The sequence below is a fragment of the Carcharhinus amblyrhynchos genome, unplaced genomic scaffold, assembly GCF_965287045.1.
Source record: "Carcharhinus amblyrhynchos unplaced genomic scaffold, sCarAmb.v2.hapA scaffold_45, whole genome shotgun sequence".
Lineage (NCBI taxonomy): Eukaryota > Metazoa > Chordata > Chondrichthyes > Carcharhiniformes > Carcharhinidae > Carcharhinus > Carcharhinus amblyrhynchos.
This window is the reverse complement of record NW_027649786.1, coordinates 3,021,606-3,042,172: the sequence shown is the minus strand read 5'-3', so window position 1 is coordinate 3,042,172 and position 20,567 is coordinate 3,021,606. Positions and strand designations below refer to the sequence as shown.

At 45.4% G+C, this 20,567-nt stretch overlaps 1 protein-coding gene across 1 annotated transcript; it reads right to left on the bottom strand.

Moving 5' to 3' along the window:
* Window positions 1-1,740: 1,740 nt before the first annotated feature.
* Window positions 1,741-19,108, bottom strand: LOC145337274 (zinc-binding protein A33-like). The gene is made up of 7 exons (XM_080182064.1): window positions 18,510-19,108; window positions 15,669-15,972; window positions 14,146-14,241; window positions 10,823-11,056; window positions 10,331-10,353; window positions 8,525-8,640; window positions 1,741-5,998 (listed from the first exon to the last, which is right to left on the bottom strand). Exons 1-7 carry the CDS (start codon window positions 18,611-18,613, stop codon window positions 5,460-5,462), a joined length of 1,416 nt encoding a protein of 471 aa, XP_080038190.1. The 5' UTR covers window positions 18,614-19,108; the 3' UTR covers window positions 1,741-5,459.
* Between the last annotated feature and the right edge of the window lie 1,459 nt (window positions 19,109-20,567).

Here is a 20,567-nt window from a genome sequence, read left to right as displayed (position 1 = left end):
TCCCAAGAAGGTGGAAGAGAGAATATCTGGGGTGCATGGGGTCCTTGATTATGCTGGCTGCTTTGCCGAGATAGCGAGAAGTGTAGACAGTCAATGGACAGGAAGCTGGTTTATGTGATGGATTGGGCTATAGACACTTTTTTGTTTCTATACATACATATACATAGACACAAAGATCTCACTTGCCTAGATTTGATTTTAATTATTGTCACATGTATTGAGATACAGGGAAAAGTATTGTTTCTTGCAAACTATACGAACAAAACATATGAGAGTATAGAGGAGAAGGAACAAAGAGGGTGCAGAATGTAGTGTTACAGTCATATCTAGGGTATCGAGAAAAGTCAATATATGGTAGATCCATTCAAAAGTCTGGTGGCAGCAGGGAAGAAGCTATTCTTGAGTCAGTTGGTAGGTGATCTTAGACTTTTGTATTTTTTTCCTGATGGAAGAAGGTGGAAGAGAATATGTCCAGGGTGCGTACAGATGTTTGATTATGCTGGGTGATTGTGCAGATTCTCCCCATGGGTTTCCTCCGGGTGCTCTGGTTTCCTCCCACAGTTCAAAAGACATGCTGGTTAGGGCCATGGTAAATTCTTTCCCAGTGTACCTGAACAGGCGCAGGAGTATGGTGACTAGGGGATTTTCAGAGTAATTACATTGCAGTGTCAATGTAAGCCTACTTGTGACTAAATCAACACATTTTTGAACTTGCTTTTCCGAGGCAGTGCAGATGGAGTCAGTTAGCTTACCTGCAGAAACTCAGCTCTGGGAAGCACCTGTGCTTTACACCAATCTCTTGGATGAGACATTAATCCGAGGTCCTGTCTGCTCTGCTGGTTGGATGGTTGGACGGCACTATTCTGAAGAGCAGGTGAATTAACAGCCTGGCCAATAATCTCTGAATCAGCATCAGTAAAAGAAAACAGATTAACTAACAGGTTCTATTCACATTGCTGTTCTGGAAACTTCTTGTACACAAACTATCTGCTGCGTTCACTACAATGCAACGATACTGGCTACACTTCAAAGATATTTTTCATTGGAATGTAAAGCAGTTGAGGTTGTCATGAGTTTGTGAAAGTCAATAGAAAATACAAGTCATAGAACAAGATTTATACTGTGAGGGGGTGGAGGCTGTAATTGACAGGAGCATTATAAACAAAGGGATTGTAACTGGTGATGATTAAGGCTGAGAATGTCTAAGAGTGTCCATTAAAAGATCGGAATGTGCAAAAGGCCACCAAAGGTGCAGAGCGCGTGGGATTGCAGCAACTGGCCCTGGTTGTGAGGGGGGTGGGGTGCGAACTAGATGGAAAGCAAGACTTTAGAAGTGGAAAAATAAGAATAGTAATAAAATTGGTGCATAAGATAAAAAGTAGAAATGAAAATGAAGTTTTTCTTCTGCACACGTAGGGAGCATGGTAACAGTACTCACCTGATGGAGCAGGGAGCTTTTTTCCAATAGTGCACGGTCCAAGGTGCTATTGATCTCAACTTTCCACAACTGAGGAACAGAAACGTAAAACCATCCATAATTTACTGCCTCGCATCTCTGACTAGCACCAGCTTGGAAATGCAGCTACCCACACCCTGCTACAAACACCAATCCCTTCCCTATAGCGTAGCACGTCCCTACCACTCAACTGGAAACACAGGATCATGTTGCCTTCAGTCCAATTCCCTCCCTGACCTCCCCCCTGTCTTAGCAATATCCACATAACCTCAGCAACACTGATATTTGGGACCAACCAGGTTAGGGCTGTTTTAATTTTAGAACACAAAATAATTTACAATCATTCATTCAACACAAGTAATATTTCTACAACTTAAGATTTTAAAAATCCCCCCCAAATTAAAAACCCTTCAGTAAAACAAATCAATGTACATTAGAAATAACAATTCATTTCTTCCAAGATAATTAATTGACTGCATTAATAAACTCATCGCACATACACGTAGACATTTTTTGGCGTGCTGTTTTAACAGTCACCAATCCGTTTCATTGAAGCAGGTTTAACAAGTGAGAAGTGGTATATCTAGGAGTCATCCAAACGGTTCAGGCACCGACTTAACATTCATATACCTAATTCAGTAACCGTCCAACAACCAAATGCTGCAGGCTCACTCGTTTCCTAACGGAGTCCATTTCAGGACCACAGCACATCGTTCAAATTCTGTCTTCATGCTGTTCCTGAGTAAAACCATTGGGACTGCCTACATTTCCTTTATCACCTGAAACGCATTGAATGTGATACAAAATATACTTTAGAGCTTCCAAAGATAATTTCATGGGGAAAGTATAATTTAAGCTCTACTTAATTCATGGAAGACCAAGGTACAGTTTAAAGAGAAGTGGTCAGAATCACTGGAGGTTCAGATAGAGTGTTTAGGGAGAGAATCTTTCCACAGGCAGGAGGATTGTTAACCAAAGGACACAGCAATGAGATAATGGGGGTAAAATTCTGAATGATGTGTGAGAATTTATTTTTTTCAAATGCCAAGTTGGTGTAATCTGAAATGCAACCCAGCGAGGTGGTGGAAACCGATTCAATAATAACACTCAAAGGGAATGGGCACAGTGATTCACACTGCTGTCTCAGTGCCAGGGACCATTGTTCAGTTCAGGTGACTGAGTGATATTGCACATTCTTCCTGTGTCTGTGTGGGTTTCTTCCAGGTGCTCCAGTTTCCTTCCACAGTCCAAAGACGTGTGGGTTAGCTGCATTGGCCATGCTAAAGTGCCCCTCATTGTCAGAGGGATCAGCAGGGTAAGTAGGTGGGGATAAAGTCTGGGTAGGATTGTTGTCGGTGAAGGTTCCATTGGCCGAATGCGCCGCCTTCTACGCTGTAGGGATTTGATGATAAATATTCAAAATGGAAATATTTCCAGAGCAATGGGGGGAAAAAAAAATGGATAGTTCTTTCAAAGAGTCAGCACAGGCGTAATGAGCCAAATGGCTTTCCTTCTGCACTGCACAGTGCTGTGCCCCCATACTACCCTCCACCTCTCCAAACAGGGGAAGAGATGCCATGCCTGGTTTTTGTAATGGGATCGCGCACTCCCACATTCAGTGCATATTAATTTCTCATCAGTATAAATCAGTCCAGTATAACCCAATCCCAGACAGCCAATTCTGATTTTTTTTATTCATTCGTGGGACATGGGCCTCATTGGCTGGGCCAGCATTTATTGCCCATCCCTAGTTGCCCAAGGGCAATTGAGAGTCAACCACATTGCTGTGGCTCTGGAGTCACACGTAAGGACAGCAGATTTCCTTCCCTAAAGGGTCATTAGTGAACCAGATGGGTTTTTCCCGACAATCGACAATGGTTTCTTGGTCATCAGTAGATTCTTAATTCCAGATTTTTAAAATTGAATTCAAATTCCACCAGTTATGGTGGCAGGATTGAAACCTGGGTCCCCCAGAACATCAGCTGAGTTTCTGGATTAATAGCCTAGTGATAATACCACTAGGCCATCACCTCCCCTTGAATGGATGATGAGGAGCCGTTGCACTTGCCCCAGTAAAAAGCTAAAGTATGTTAACAGAGATTCATTTTGCAAATTAACAGATTCTGCTTTTTATTTTTATGATGTTATCACAACTTCTTTTACATGATCATTAATGTTCCTTTTGTCTTGTGTCCATAACATCTTTGTCTAATCTCTCCAAGCTCCTGCCCATCACTGATTTTCTACTCTGCTCTAACCCCACCACCCCCCACCCCCAACCCAGTAGTCATATACTGTATATAATTCATTACTCTTCTTCCTCTCTTTAACCCTGAAGAAGGGTCAGGTGGACTCGAAACAGATGCTGCCAGACCTGCTGAGATTTTCCAGCATGTTTATTTTTAATTTTGCCTGGAATGGTTAAACTGCAGAGAAGGAAAAGCATTAGGCCGGATTCAAAAGACCCAGGGCACTGTGGTTAAAAATGACAGCACTCTAAATCCACTGCTCCATCCACTTCACCTTTACCCAGACTTGTCAAAATAATGTGGCTATTCTCCAATACACATGGTGTATAAAGTTCGCTGTCTGTACAACCAAGATGGTCTTGCAATTTAGGGATACCCAAACTTTTCATAGGTGCGTGGAACGAATTAGAATTCAAACTCCCATTTGTCTGCATAAATTTCAGAGCCACTGAAACTAGAGCTCGAGAGAATCAATTTAACGTTCGCACATCTAATTCAGTAACTAAACCAACAGCCTCCTTCAAAATGCTGCACTCGTTTCAAACTGGATAACCGCTAAAGGGGCCCATCTCGGGACCAGGCAGCCTCACAGACAATTCAGACAACCGCCTGGTATTCTGGCAGCGTGTAGACCAAGGATATCTAATACAGTTGCCATGATCTGAATGTTTGGGTGGGGGAGTCGGTTATATTGAGCAAACAGCATTAAACTTGAGCTGCTTACACTAGCAATTTCAAAAGCTGCGGGGTGACACCCAGCTTGAGGGCTCTGTTCATTTCGGAACCCGCTGACTTGCAGTGGGTTCAGGTTCGCTAAATGCAAGGAACGGATACCACGTAAATAATATTTTATCAATGTTCAATCACTTCGACCAAGTAGGTGGAGGTTACTTGACATCGAGCAGTTTAGATAAAGCTGGATAAGCAACACAGAGTTCAGAATTCTAGAGTTTACACATTTGCACCAGGCTAGTAGAGAATTGGAGTTTTCGCAGATGCGCCAGCTAAAACACAAGGGGATGGAGGGGTGCATGAAATGTTTTTTTTTGTTCACATAGAGAACACAATTCAAACACTTGACTTGTGCAATTTCTCCATCAACAAGATGTGAACTTAGTGAGCGCTTTTTCCCCACTGTGTGTATGCAACACAGCTACCAGTGATTGATCTGAACAGCATAGGTGCACTTAAGTGGAAAGCAAGATATGTATATCGGGGATAAACGTCTGGAAGGTTAGCGTGATAGGGCGAGACAACGTAGTACAGGAGTAGGGTCATACTGAGCAGAGACACCAGCGCAGACCACAGAGCTCAAATAGTCCATTTCTGTGTTGCAAAATTCTATGTGATATGGGGTCTGGGCCCCTGAACGGTTTGGGTGGGGGAAAGAGGAGAGTGGTAGCAGAGATTAAAAATAAACTTCTCACTCATTTCCTAAATGGAGACGGCCTTCTCTCTTGCCTGGCATGTTTGCTACAACCGTTCCCCAGCCCCACCAAAATAAACCACATCCACTCTGATTGAACAGTCTGCCAACACACTCTCTGGGATAACGGATGAAGAATGGAGCTTCGATTGGGTTCACTGGTCACTTGTGGGACCACACCCATCTCCCCATCCCCTCCTTCAGGGAGAATCAGCTCCTTGAGGCAGCGAGGTGTGCTGCTGGGTGGGGCACGTCAAGGGAAAAGCATCTAAGAAGCTGCAGATTGAACAGGTCCTCGGCATGCAATGCCCAGCTCGGCACAGACAGTTCACAGGTACACGTGCTGTATCCTCAGCATCCCGTTATTGCTCTTGGTCATCCTCAAGCCTGGGTAAAAGAACGGATATACCTTCTCAGTGAAGTTGGCATAGAAAGTGAACAGGTGAGAAAAGAGATCTGCATCGTAGAAAGAAACCCTCCCTCCCTCGTAGTCCAGATAGACACCGATCCGAGTGGGATTGCCCCTCACCTCGATGGTTTTCGGATGGAAAAGAAAAGCTCCAAAGTTGTCATTGTCTCTGTATATAGTCCAGTAACCATGCTTGGGCGACTGCCGCAGGTCACCCTTGCGGTTGATGGACTCTTTGGCGACACCCAGGCTCCAATCTTTGCCCTCCCCCATGTCCACTTGCCAGTAGTGCTTCCCTGATGTGAAGCCCTCCAAACCCAGGACGAAGGCAGCCACGTTGAACCTCTCCGGCGTGTCGGGAACCAGCTTGGGCTTCTCGTTGTACCTCACTCTGGTCGGACCACAAAGGGAGAGATGAGAACAGGCAGTAGCCGGGTTGAAGGTCAGATTTGAAAGACCTGTTAAAGATTTTTAGCGTGAGAACATTTCATAGACAAATATGAACAAAAACAATTAAATAAAACCAATTGTTTCGCTGCTGGCAGCTTTAACAATAATATTTACAGGATGTGAGTGTCACTGATTAGACTAGCATTTATTGCCCATCCCTAATTGCCTCGAGAAGGTGGTGGTGACCTGCCTTCTTGAACCCACTGCAGTCCCTGTGATGTAGGTACACCACAGTAAGAAGTCTCACACATCAGTTTAAAGTCCAACAGGTTTATCTGGTAGCATAAACTTTCAAAGCATGATCCTTCATCAGGTGAGTGAAGACCTGCGTTCACAAACATGGCGTATACAAACTCAATTTACAAGATATGCACGTCTTTATAGGTAATCAAGTCTTAAAGATACAGACAATGCGAGTGGAGAGAGGGCCAAGCACAAGCTAAAGAGATGTGTATTGTCTCCAGCCAGGACAGTTAGTGAGATCTTGCAAGCCCAATCCAGGCGGAGAAGCTATGACATCTTCTCCAGACCCTTCAACACATCAATGAAGAAGACGAACATCACATCAAAGCCATCCCCACACCCGCAATTTTTGCCTTCAAACAACTGCGCAACCTCAAACAGACCATTGTCTGCAGTAAGCTACCCAGCCTTCAGGAGAACAGTGACCACACAAGCCTGCCACAGCAACCTCTACAAGACATGCTGGATCATTGACACAGACGCCATCATCTCACGTGAAAACATCATCTACCAGGTACACAGTACATTTACTTGTGACTAGGTCAACGTTGTCTATCTTAATATGCTGCAGGAAAAGATGTCCCGAGGCATAGTACATTAGGAGACCATGCAGATGCTATGACAATGGATGAATGGACAATAGATAATCGCCAGGCAGGACTGATCCTTTCCAGTCGGGGAACACTTCAGCAGTCGTGGCCTTTCAGCCTCTGATCTTCAGGTAAGCGTTCTCCAAGGCAGCCTCCACGACACACGACAGCGCAGAATCACTGAGCAGAGACTGATAGCCAAGTTCTGCACACATAAGGATGGCCTCAACCGGGATCTTGGGTTCATGTCACACTATCTGTAACCCCCCATGACTTGCCTGGGCTTGCAAAATCTCACTAACTGTCTGGCTGGAGGCAGTACACATCTCTTTAGCTTGTGCTTGGCCCTTTCTCCACTCACATTGTCTGCACCTTTAGTACTTGATTTCCTATAAAGACTCGCATATCTTGTAAATTGAGTTTGTGTCTGTATATGCCCTGTTTATGAATACAAGTCCTCACTCACCTGATGAAGGAGCAGTGCTCCAAAAGTTTGTGCTACCAAGTAAACCTGTTGGACTTTAACCTGGTGTTGAGAGACTTCTTACTGTGCCCACCCCAGTCCAATGCCGGCATCTCCACGTCATGTAGGTACATCCACAGTGCTGTTAAGGAGGGAACTCCAGGATTTTGGCCCAGCAACAGAGAAGGAATAGCCAATCTATGTTTGCATATTTAAACGAAAGATATTTTTATACATTTATTCAGCACCTTTCCCAATGTCGGGACAATAGCAAGCTACTTTCCAGCCAATTAAATAGTTTCCCCATGTCACTGTCATTCACGAAGTAAGCAAAGAAAGATAATTTCTTTTTGAGTGAGTGGTTCGGGTCTGGAACTCGCTGTCTGAGAACAGTACTGGTGTGGGAGTGCCAGGTTAGCTCATGCTCAAAGTTCTGCAGCAGAACCTGAACTCACTGCTTTGCCGCAGGCAGGCAGAGTGCCAACCCATGGAACCTCCAGCTCACAGGAAGCTGCTCTTGCTGGAGTACAGTCCCACAAGCCCCAGCCAGTCTCCGTTACCCTCAACTCACCAACCAGCCAGCCATCCATCAGCAGGTTATCCAAACCGCAGACAGGACATGCAAAATCACAGCCCGGCCTCACTAAACTGGCAATGGGTCAGCAGGAGATCATTCAGCCCCTTGAGCCAATCAACTGGTTTGTGTCTGATCCATGCACCTTAATTCTGTCTACCCGTCTCGGCTCTGCAACCAGTGGTCTGGGTTTAATAAAAAAATCCATCAACCTCGGTTTTGGAAACCCTCAACTGGGACCATCCCTCCGTCCCTCCATCCATCCATCCTCCCCAGCCTCACAGGCCTTATCAGCAATAAAATGTCTGTTTCTTTTAACTCTGTGTGACAAAGTGCTAGGTGGGCTCATCCTCTGAGTGACCTAGCTCAAATCTTAAGGACATGGACCCGGCCCTTGCTTGGAGCGTCCCTGCCAGAGGAAACATTCTCTCTACTTATCCCATCAAATTATCTTCCATATCTCAATGAGATCATCTCTTCACAGCAGAGGTCACCAAACGGCCAACAGGGCAGGAACACGTGCCGATATTTTCACTATGTCAACTTTAAGAAAATTAAAAGCAAAAGGGTTTTGTAAACGTGCTTCCTCCAATGCTGCACTCCCCACCCCAGCCCCAGATGACTGCCCAGACAGTAAAGATGAGATCTGCCCCTATTGAGTTACCTGGGTTTAAGATCTTGAACATATTTTTCCAAGTCCAGTATTGCAGCGGACCCAGGTAGCTCTCTGCCTTTACCTTCACTGATACGTTCTCCAAGGGAGGCATGCAAATCTTTGCTCTGCAATTAAAGGTGAAAGAAGCTAATAGGTTAGAGGCATTTTCTTTACTGCCAATCAGTACTGATGGCCCAAAACTCCACTGGCTTAGCAGAAAGTATGGTAAAGCCAACAACCCACTGAAAACAGAATTATTTAGCACAATGTGACCAGATATGAAGGACTTATGAGAGGTTAGATTATGAGAAGACATTAGAAAAGTTAAGGGACAGTTCTCCTTGAAACAGAGAAATTTCAACAGTGACTGAATGGAGGATTTCATGATCATAGAATCCCTACAGTGCAGAAGGAGGCTATTCAGCCCATCTGGCCTTCACCGGCATAATCCTGTCCCCGCAACCCCATGCATTTTCCCTGTTAGTCCCCCCAACACAATTTAGCACGGCCAATCCACCTAACCCGCACATCTTTGGACTACGGGAAGAAACCAGAGGAAACCACAAAGACGCAGGGAGATTAGGTAGACTCCACACAGACAGTGACCCAAGCCGGGAATCGAATCCAGATCCCTGGCGCTGAGAGGCAGCAGTGCTAACTGCTGTGCCACCGCGCTGCCCCTTACGATGGTGAGAGATTTTGATTGACTGGATAAAGAAACACTATTCCTTTCCCTTGGCAAGTGGATCAATACCTGGGAAAGGGAATAAGGAGAAATGTTTTTGTGTTACAAGTCATTGTTCCTCAAAAGTACTTCAATGGCTGCAAAGCATAGAAAAGAGAAGCAGGAGTAGGCCATTCAGCCCTTCAAGCTCTGCTCTGCCATTCAACATAATCATGGCTGATCTATCTCAACACCATTCTCCCCATATCCCTTTGACTCCTTTAGAGTCGAGAAACCTATTTCCTTCTAAAATATATGCAGTGACAGCTTTCTGTGGTAGAGAATTCTGCTGGTTCTCCATCCTCTGAGTGATGATGTTTTTCCTTGTCTCAGTCCTAAATGGCCTCCCCTGTATCCTGAGACTGTGAGCTTGTTCTCCACCACACCCCCAGCCAGAGGAAACAACATCCCTGTATCCAGTGTGACTTCTTCAGAGCTAAGGCGAGGGAGAAATCTGATAGATTTTATTAAGAGGGGGTGAAGCAAAATAGGCCAGAGATATGTCAGAGCTCAGGACAGACCTGACAAGGATGTCGGGGAGACAAGACAAAGGCAGTGTGAATGGTAGTGTTAAACACTAAAGTAGGTGCTGATAGTGGCACAAAGGTAAGAATGTCTTACTAGCAGAACAAGGGTTTGCATTCTCTGAAAGAAAAAACTGAGGGGGGAGGTAGCTGGGTAAAAAAAAGAATTGAATTACAAAAAGGAGAAAGTTCATGTACTTAAGTTGCAACTCCAGGAGGCTATAACATGCCTAATCGGAAGATATGCTGCTCCTGCAATTTTGTGTTGGGCTTCACTGGAACATTGCAGTAGACCAAGGACACACAAATGAGCACAAGAGCAAGATGCTGAGTTACCCTCCCCACCCATCCCAGTAAAGCCTTTACCATAAGTTAGCACCATTTCACATCTAAGTAGATCTAGAAATAATTTGTTTCCCAAATGGTTCCTTGACATGTTGTTCCTCAAGGTCACTTTTGCTAATTTGAAGTATTTATTCAAACGGTGAAAGAGTAAAACTATCAAACCGAGAATCGCACTGCTTGTTATGTTTTTATAGATAGTAATACAGCGTAAGAATTCAATACCTTTTCTGCGTTTCTTTCAGATTCTGTGAAAACAAAAAATATAAATCAAAATATTAGGACGCAGGACCCAATTATTTGGCGCAAGACAAGCCGATGTGGAAGAATTTTATATCTACCATATTTCTAAATGAATTCACAGAATGAAGGTATAACAGGTAAGGCCAATAAATGGCAGCTACCCACCTGTTACAGCCAAGTGGCTTGCTAGACCATGTCAGAAGGCAGTTAAAAGTTAACCACATTGCTGCGGAATGGGATTCGCAAATAGGCTAAACACAGTATCAGGATAGACAATTTGCCAAGCACATCTCTCACCTGAAAAGTGGCTCCTTGTGTGTGAGATGAAGAGATGGCTGGCAGTGACGGAATTACAATTCAGTACAATAATTCTGAGTCACATACTGGCTGTGATGACAGCTTGCAATGGCCCCTGCACATACAGCTAGATAGAATTTTCTGCATAGAGGGGTGATAAAACGGGGACTGATTTACCAGCAGAAAGGTAATGTTGTCCTGCTGGTTTATTTCCTTCTCCAGGGCCTTGATGCTGGCGTCCAACGAAGACAGATCCCTGGGGATTTGATCGATCTGCCGCTGTAAGTGCGCGCTTTGCTGGTTCACCTCCTCCTTCAGCTGCTGAAGCAGAGCAGATTCTTCTTTGTAAAGGAAACTGTGCAGCTCCTCAAAGCTTTTCTTGATGCTGTCCACTATATTCTGGGTCGAATTCTAGGCACAAGCAAATAAAAGCATTTAGCAAGGTTCATCTCACGACACATGCTGATGCACACAGGATTCCTAACTGAAAACATTACCTTCGGTTTACCTCTAGAGTACTCCCAGCTGTGATTAAAACTGGTGTCGCTGCAACTAAACACAGCAACGATCGAATCTCTTGTCCTCGGTTCCCACCACAAACGCTATGAAAATACTCCCACTATGCTGCTGTGTCAGGAATTCCAGGATCAAAACCCAGTAAAACAAAGGAACAACAGATAATGTCCTTTCGAGGCAGGGTGATGTGCAACTTGGAAGATGGTGGGGGAGGTGTGCCACCGTACTCCTACTTCCTACAATTGCTGCCAACAATTATTTCATAGAAATTGCACCTTCACACATTTGTAATCGAGTCACTCGTTCCTGTTACCATCCAGCGTCTAGCTTGGAACACCAATGAGACTCCATAAAGGACTCTCATGCCCCCCACACGTTGTGAATATTTATGGGGCGGTGACCAAGCAGACAGTGTTGTCCTGGATGGCGTCGAGCTTCAGGAAAACTATTTCACAGGGAAGCAGGAGGGGCACCAATGAAAGACCAGCTAAGTGAAATCACCAATGCATGCAATGGACCTCCACATAGAATAGTGAAGGCAAAAAGGTGAACTGATTTCTGAAAGAGATGGGATGCTATTGTGACAATGCTGTGACTAAGAAATATATCTTAACATGATGCTTTGCAGGATGTTTCAAGCAGAACCTGACACCTTGTCGGAGTCCTGTTTACCAGCAACCTCTATTGCTGGCGCAGCAGCCTAATTGTTTCTAGTGGCTAGAACATGGGTTTAATCTGAACTAATGCAGCTCTGTTGTTTTTCTCTGGGATTTTGCAGAGTAGGGCTTCATTACGATAATTAGCAGGTATGGTCATGTAATGGGGAAGCTGATTTTATACAGAATATTCAAGCTCAGAAACTGTTTTTGAGTTAACAGAGAGATGTTTCTCTCTTTACCCCTCTCTGAAGTTGGAGGCTGGAAACTGCCAGAGGGTGGGTTTGCTTCTCTGAAGTTTTGCTGTTTTGAGGATATATCCTTGTCTGAAAACTGCCGTCAGGTTCTTTGTCAATAGGTGTTAAAAAGCTGGAAATCCAGTATCACATGAGCATACTTATTTTTGTGCTAATTCTAAAAAAGATTGCATGTCAATGGGGTATTGCTTTAAATTGGAATGATAAAGATAGCTAGCTGTTAAGAGTTACACTGTGACGTGTTAAAGTTTTGTAATTCTTTCTGTAAAAGCTATACTAATTCTGTCTTCTCTGTCTACACTTCGCGTGGCCTTGGCAAAGCAGCCAGCATTCTGTGCACACCAGAGGTTCTCTCTTCCATCGGGAAAAAAATACAAAAGTCTGAGATCATGTACCAGTCGATTCAGGAACAGCTTCTTCCCTGCTGCTGTCAGACTTTTGAATGGACCTACCTCATATGAAGTTCATCTTTCTCTACACCCTAACTATGACTGTTACACTACATTCTGTACTCTCTCCATTCCTTCTCTATGAACAGTATGCTTTGTCTGCAGAGCGTGCAAGAAACAATACTTTTCACTGTATACTAATACATGTGACAGTAGTAAATTAAATCAAAATTCTAACTGCGAAGTTTATTTTGATAAAAGCTTCCTAGTGGATCACTGGGATCATACCTGCAGTGAAACACATGATGCTCACTAGTGCCAAAATCAAATGTAAAACTTAGGGTTTAGACCAACTTCACAAAACACCTTGGAGTTTCTGGCCTGTGTGTTAACACTATTAAGACAAAAGTATAGGCTATCTTTGCATAGATGAAAAGTAGGGAGGTCTTGCTGCAGCTGTATAGGGCATTGGTGAGGCCGCAGCTGGAGTACTGTGTGCAGTTTTGGGCGCCGCACCTGCGCAAAGATATTTTGGCCTTGGAGGGAGTGCAGAGGAGGTTTACTAGGCTGATACCGGAGTTGAGGGGGTTGAGCTATGAGGAGAGGCTGAATAAACTAGGCTTGTACTCGTTAGAGTTTAGAAGAATGAGGGGAGATCTCATTGAGACGTATAAGATGATGAATGGGATGGATAGGATAGAGGTGGAGAGACTCTTCCCGCTCAAAAAAGACAGTAGGACTAGGGGGCACAGCCTCAAGATAAAGGGGGGGCGGTTTAGAACGGAGTTGAGGAGGAACTTCTTCACTCAAAGGGTGGTGAATCTCTGGAATTCTCTGCCCGTTGAAGTGGTGGAGGCTGCCTCGCTAAATATTTTTAAGACGCGGGTTGATGGGTTTTTGATAAGAGAGGGGATTAAGGGTTATGGGGAGAGGGCGGGAAGGTGGAACTGAGCCACGACAGATCAGCCATGATCTTATTGAATGGCGGGGCAGGCTCGAAGGGCTAGATGGCCTACTCCTGCTCCTATTTCTTATGTTATGTTATGTTAAATGCGTCTACAAAGAATCAATCATTTTGGAATGGAGTACAGGAGTAATCTGAGACATGGAACGAGGCAAGCGTTGCAGGCTCGAGAAGGAAAAGGTGACTTTGGGCCAATGCTTTTCAAAGCACACCATCACTGGGAGTTTTCTCTCGCTTCATATCTAGATTTGCTGCAGACTAATTGCCAAATCTTAATCGTTATGATTAGCCAACAACGTGGTTGCTGCTGTATTTCACACCATAATTCAACTGGGTTGTTTACACACCTAGCAATTCCTAAGTATCCGCCAGGTCTCTGCTCAGTGATTCCGCGCTGTTGTGTGTCGTGGAGGCTGCCTTGGAGAACGCTTACCTGAAGATCAGAGGCTGAAGGCCCATGACTGCTGAAGTGTTCCCCTCAGGAACAAAGATACAAAATCTACAACTTGTGCTCAGATTTTGTCACGATGATGTTTTAAAGCCCAAAAGGTCACAAAGGGTTTAGACTGAGGGAATAAAATGGAACTTGGCTCCAGTGATCCAAAGGTTGATAACCAGAGGGCACACAGTGATTTCCTCCGACGGTGTAAGATTCAGTCACAAATTTAACACAGAATCAAATTGCTGGATAAAGTCTGTACGAAGCAAACTCACTTACCAAGATCTCCTCCAACAAGCCTTCATATTTGCTTTTTGCCGCATTGCGCTTTTCAATTAAGGTCTGCAATTTGGTCACGGACTTCTGAAGTTGTGCCTAAGTGAAAGGATTAAATCACAGTGTACCAAGGGCATGAAGGAAAAGGAGATGCACTGATATTATAGCAGGAATTTTAAAAAGGGATGTTAGCGTGAAGGAATGGAACTATTCCAAATTCAGACAAGTATCAGTGGGGAGGGAGTTGTCCGAAAAATCCTCAACATAGACTCACGACTCCATATAATCTCCTGGCACCAAGTCAAACACGGGCAAGGAATCCTCCTGCTGATTACCACGTACCTCCCTCCCTCTGCTTATGGATCAGTACTCCTCCACATTGAACACTTGGAGGAAGCAGTGAGGGTGGGACGGGGGCAGAATATACTCTGGGGGCTGGGGGGGGGGGGGGGGTGGTGGATTCAGTATCCATCGTCATGAGTAACTCGGTAGTTCTACCACAGACCAAGCTGGCCAAATCCTTAAGGACTTAGCTGCTAGACTGGGTCTGCAGCAGGTGGTGAGGGAGCCAATAGAAGGGAAAACCTATTAGACCCATTAACCTACCTATCACAGATGTATCTGTCCATGATAATATGGGTGGGAGTGAAAGCCGAACAGTCCTTGTGGAGACAAAAACCCATCTTCACATCTTGCACTGTGTTGTGCAGCACTACCGACGTGCTAAATGGGATAGATTCCAAATAGATCTAGCAACTCCAGACTGGGTGTCTTCCCGGCCCAGAACATACCCCACCTTACCATTACCAGCTGCCCCAATATCCCCATCTCAATAATGGAGGAGCCCAGCACATTTGAGCGAAAGACAAGGCGGAAGCATTTGCAGACAGCTACAGACAGAAATGCTAGATGGATCTTAGCCTCCTCCAGAGGTCCCCAGTCTTCAGTCAGTTTGATTCATTTTATATGAGATATCAAGAAATGGCTGAAGGTGCTGATACTGCAAAGATTACAGGCCCTGGCAATATTGGGCAATCGTACTGAAGCCCTGTGCCCCAGAACTAGCCATGTCCCTAACAAAACTGTTCCAGATGCCAGCTACGGCACTGGCATCTACCCGGCAATGTGGAAAATCACCCGGCTTTGTCCTGTGCAAAAGAAATAGGCCAAATCCAACCTGGCCAATTACTATTCTACTTGCAAACATCAGCAGAATGACAAAAGGTGCCACTGAAAGCACTGTCCAGACCCACTCAGCAGCAATAGCCTACTGGAGTTCCACTAGGACCACTGGGCTCCTGACCTCATTATGGGCAGTGTGAGGGGGGAGTGGGAGAACTAGGGAGGAGGAGGTGGGAAAGGGAAAGTTATTATAATCCCATTTTACCTGATGACTGCTGGTGCAGAACAAGTACCAAGTGAGCCAGACCTTGGACGTCGGAGGGGGGAGGGGGGAGGGGGGGGGTGCTAAATGTAAATTACTAATTGGATGAAGCAGAAGGGGAGGCTGGGGTTATACTGAGTACCTTAAACTCCTCAGCGGCCTCCTGCACATTGAGGACATCGTGGTGCAAATGCTTCCTCGAGTCCCTGCAGTCCAGGCAGATAACCTCGCAGTCGGTGACACAAAAACGTTCCATCTTGCGCCGGTGCTCTGGGCAGGTGTGCTGACTCGGTACATTCTCCTCCAGCCGGGCGTGCTCTTTGCACACCGTCGCCACCACGTTCGAGAGCTTGCGGTTACTTTTCAAGGTGCTCGACAGAGAGATATCGGAGCAAGTCGCACAAATCAACTGACCCTGCTGCACCCAGTGTTTGGTGATGCAGTCCCTGTGAACAGAGATAACCAAATGCACGATAATTCCATCATCAGGGTCTATGAAACTCTAGAATCATAGAATCCTACAGTGCAGAACGAGGCCATTCGGCTCATCGAGTCTGCACCAACCACAATCCCACCCAGGCCCTATCCCCATATCCCTACATATTTAATCCCTCTAAGCTATGCATCCCGGGACACTAAGGGGCAATTTATCATGGCCAGTCAACCTAGGCCACACATCTTTGGACTGTGGGAGGAAACTGGAGCACCTGGAGGAAATGTGTTTTGAAGACTGAGATGAATATGCTTAGACAAGGGCAATGAGAGCATGGATAGATGGACCTACTAAAGCATATCCTACAGAACCTTGCGAAAAGACAGAACTGTATTTACATAATACCTTTCACAACTTCAGAATTTCCAGAGTTCTTTACAGACAATGATGTGACTGTTGAAACGTAGGACACACCCAACAGTCAATTTGCACACAGTAAGTTCTCACAAACAGCAACACCAAATACCTTTGTTTACGCTCAACGTCAAGGTGCTTTTTACAGCAGACGAAAACAGCTCTTAACCTTCAGGAATCACTTTCAAATCTGTTACAAGAGCCTGTTTTACAATCCAGAAACTTCGTCATCACTCATACAGCACCAGTTCTTTTTTTCACTATTACTTCCCAGTGTTTTCAAAACCTGAATGTAAAATCTCAATCAGCTATGCTGGCATGTCACCTCTCACTCTCTGAATTATCAGCTCAGTGACGTGACTATATATGGGTTGGTTTGGATTGCAAACAATGTTTGTTACAAATGAACAAGTGGGGCACCAAAGAAAATCTGAAGTTCCCAGTGTGGAAGTGCTGCAGTTTCAAGGGAGGGGGAAGAGAGACATTTCAAATAAGACATTAAACTGATGCAGGTGCTGACAGTTCAGCCAGATAGACATAAAGGATTCCATGACGTTGAAATTCTCCCCACTTCTGGGTTTATATTCACCTCTCACCACACCCCATAGCATATGGTTAGTACTGCTACTCACAGCAATAGGGGCCCAGGTCTGATTCTGACCTTGGGAGACGATGCAGAGTTTGCACGTTCTTCATGTCTGCACATGGATTCCTCTCACAGTCCAAAGATGTGTTGTTTAGGTGGATTGGTCATGGTAATTTACCCCTTAGTGTCCAAAGGTGCATAGGTTAGGGATTAGTGGGGTGAATATATGGGGTTATGGGGATAGGACATGGGTGGGATGCTCTGTTGGAGAGTTGCTGTAGACACAATGGGCCAAATGGCCTCCTTCTGCAGTATAGGGATTCTATGAATAAAAATTGTTGCACACAAAATTCACAGCCACGTTTTTCATGTTAGAACAGTGGTTACACTATTAAGTTTATTTGTTAATCACAAGAAGGCTTACATTAACACTGCAATGAAGTTACTGTGAAAATCCCCCAGTCATCATATTCAGCACTCTTCAGGTACACAGAAGGAGAATTTAGCATGACCAATGTGCCTAACCAGCTCAGCTTTCAAACTTTGGGAGGAAACTGAAGCATCCGGAGGAAAGACATGCAGACACAAGGAGAAATACAGACTCTGCACAGATACTGACCCAAGCCAGGAATCGAACCCAGGTGCTGTGAGGCAGCAGTTTTAACCACTACAGGACATCCTTAAGATTGTGGAAGAAGTATAAATGCAAGCCAGACTTTCTATTTCACAATAATCTGGCAAATGTTGTGATCATTTTCTGGCACAAGCCCAAACTGCATAAAAGCTTTGTTGATCTCAATTTCACAATATCACAACTGGAATTTGAACTCATCTCTGTATTGCTAATCCAGTAGCAAATTCCTGCCTAGTTTCAAATTCATCTTCAGATCCCAGGCATTAACCAGATTGAATAAACATCCACCATTGCTCACTCGAGACCAGTCGTGCCCCTTGCCCTATCCAAGGCCAGCAGCATCCCTTATCCCACCTGAAGTCAGCAGCGCCTCTTGCCCAACCAAGGCCAGTAGAACTAAGTAAGCACGTAAAGGGGAAAAACATATTGCAGTCTATAGGAGGGAATCAAGGAGGGGTGATGGGGATGGGACAGCAGAAAGAAGGCCTGGGTAACATGTTCTGTCAGAGTGAGGCCATTCAATGGGGCAAATGGCCTCCTTCTGTACACACAGTAAGAAGTCTGACATCACCAGATTTAAGTCCAACTGATTTATTTGATAGTAAACTGCAGTAAACCATCAAATAAATCGGTTGGACTTAAACCTGGTGTTGTCAGACTTCTTACTGTGTTTATCCCAGTCCAACTCCTTCTGTACAGCAGGCATTCTATCAAATAGGACCCACAGTGAGGAAGCAGGGACACAATGGGTCCTCTTTTAAGGTCAAACCAAATAAACAAACTCAAGTTAAATTAGGACAAAGTAAAGGGACACAATGGGTAAAATGGGCTCTTCCCGTGCTGTCACTATTGTAGACCCCACACAAATGACCCATCACCTCCCTATGTAGCTGCCAGGAGAGTACCAGGGCAGTACCTGCAGAAGTAATGCTCGCACTGGAGCTCCACAGGGTCGGTGAAGATGGCCAGGCAGAGAGGACAGGTCAGGTCCAGCACCAGCTGGGACAGACCCTCCGCCATCTTGTCAGCGACGTCACCACCAGCAGCGACCAATCCAAGCGGAGCGCAACGCGTCACAGCCCCCGAGTTCCCGCGCGCAGCCAATCAGAGTAAGCGTCCTGTCGTCACAGAGGGCGGGCCCCCAAGCGCAGCCAATCAGAGCGCCAGGAAAGGCGGTGTAGGGGGCAGGGCTGAGGGGGAAGGGGACACAGTCTGACCAATCGTCGCCCTGATCGGGCCCATTCCCGAGCCGTCCCCACCCTAAACACTCGAATCATGCCATCCACACGCTCGTCAAAAAGCCTTCGCTCGCTGATCAAGGCCTCCACCGCCATCCACCGCTTCTGGCCCAGCTGCCACCGCTACTCTGGGATTCGCCCTCCCTCCCGCAGCGGCCGCCCCCGCCGCTCGGCGCGCGTGCGCGGCTACTCCAAACTGGCCAATCAGAACATGGCCTGGAAGTCGAGCAGCAGCCACGTGGTGGTGCAGCTAATCAGCGAAGGCGGCGCGCAGAGGCGGAAGTACCGCCGGGGCGCGCGGGCCAGGGCCAAAAAGAGGAGGAGCTACAGCAATAGATCCAAGTCGTCTTGACACTTCGTCAGGTGAATGACAGACTGGCTCCCTCCGGCTGAATTGCGGCTGTCCATTCATATGAGATATAATCATCTCATCGCCTCTCTGTTCCTTCATAAAGCGAATGAATTGGGAGAAAAACAAAAACAGCTTTTGAAGCAAATTCCTTTGGATTGGGCTAACCCCAAACTATTGCTTTATTATTGTCACATGTATTAGTTTGCAGTGAAAAATATTATTTCTTGTGTGCGATACAGACAAAGCGTACAGTTCGTAGAGAAGGAGAGAGTGCAGAATGTAGTGTTACAGTCATAACTAGGGTGTAGAGAAAGGTCGACTTAATGTGGGGTAGGTCCATTCAAAAGTCTGACAGCAGCAGGGAAGAAGCTGTTCTTGAGTCGGTCGGTACGGGATCTCAGACTTTTGTATCTTTTTCCCGATGGAAGAAGGTGGAAGACAGAATGTCCGGGATACATGGGGTCCTTAATTATGTTGGCTGCTTTTCCGAGGCAGCAGGAAGTGCAGACAGAGTCAGTGGATGGGAGGCTGGTTTGCGTGATAGATTGGGCTACATTTACAACCCTTTGTAGTTTCTTGCGGTCTTGGGCAGAGCAGGTGTCATACCAAGCTGTGAAACAACCAGAAAGGTGCTTTCTGGTGCACCTGTAAAAATTGGTGAGAGCCGTAGCGGACATGCCATATTTCCGTCAGGTATTCTTGAGGGGTTTAAAACACATTACTTCATGACTGTTGTTATAATATCCAACAGCACTTTGAATTAAGGTTAATCTGCAAGATTATGAGTGATCAGATGCTGGATGGTGGGATTAAACTGAGTGGCCAGTTCCATTTTTTTCTTTGCCTGGCACAGACACAATGGGCTGAGTGGCCTCTCTATACCTGAGTTATGGTTCTGTGGGGCGAATTCGTGTTTTATTAACTTAGCTGAACTTCTTTGATGGGTGAGGGTAATGTGGTGCACCAAAATGGAGATGCAGGCATGTTCACCGTACTGATTCCTGGGAGGGCGGGATTGTCATATGAGGAGAGATTGGGTCATAGAGGGCTTGTATTCACTGGAATTTAGAAGAATGAGGGTGATCTCATTGAAACATATAAAATTCTGATGGGTCTGGACAGATGGATGTAGAGATGTTGTTTCCTCTGGCTGGATAGGGATGGAGGCCAAATCACTGAATATATTTAAGGAAATTGATTGCTAAACTTTAATGGTGTCAAAGGGATATGGAGAGATCATGGGAGTATGGAGTTGAGATAGAAGATTAACCATGATCATATTGAATGGTGGAACAGATTCAAAGGGCTGAATGGCCTGCTGTTGGTCCATTTTCATGTTTCTATATACCTTAGCCTCCAAATGGAGTAGGTGCTGTTATGTTAT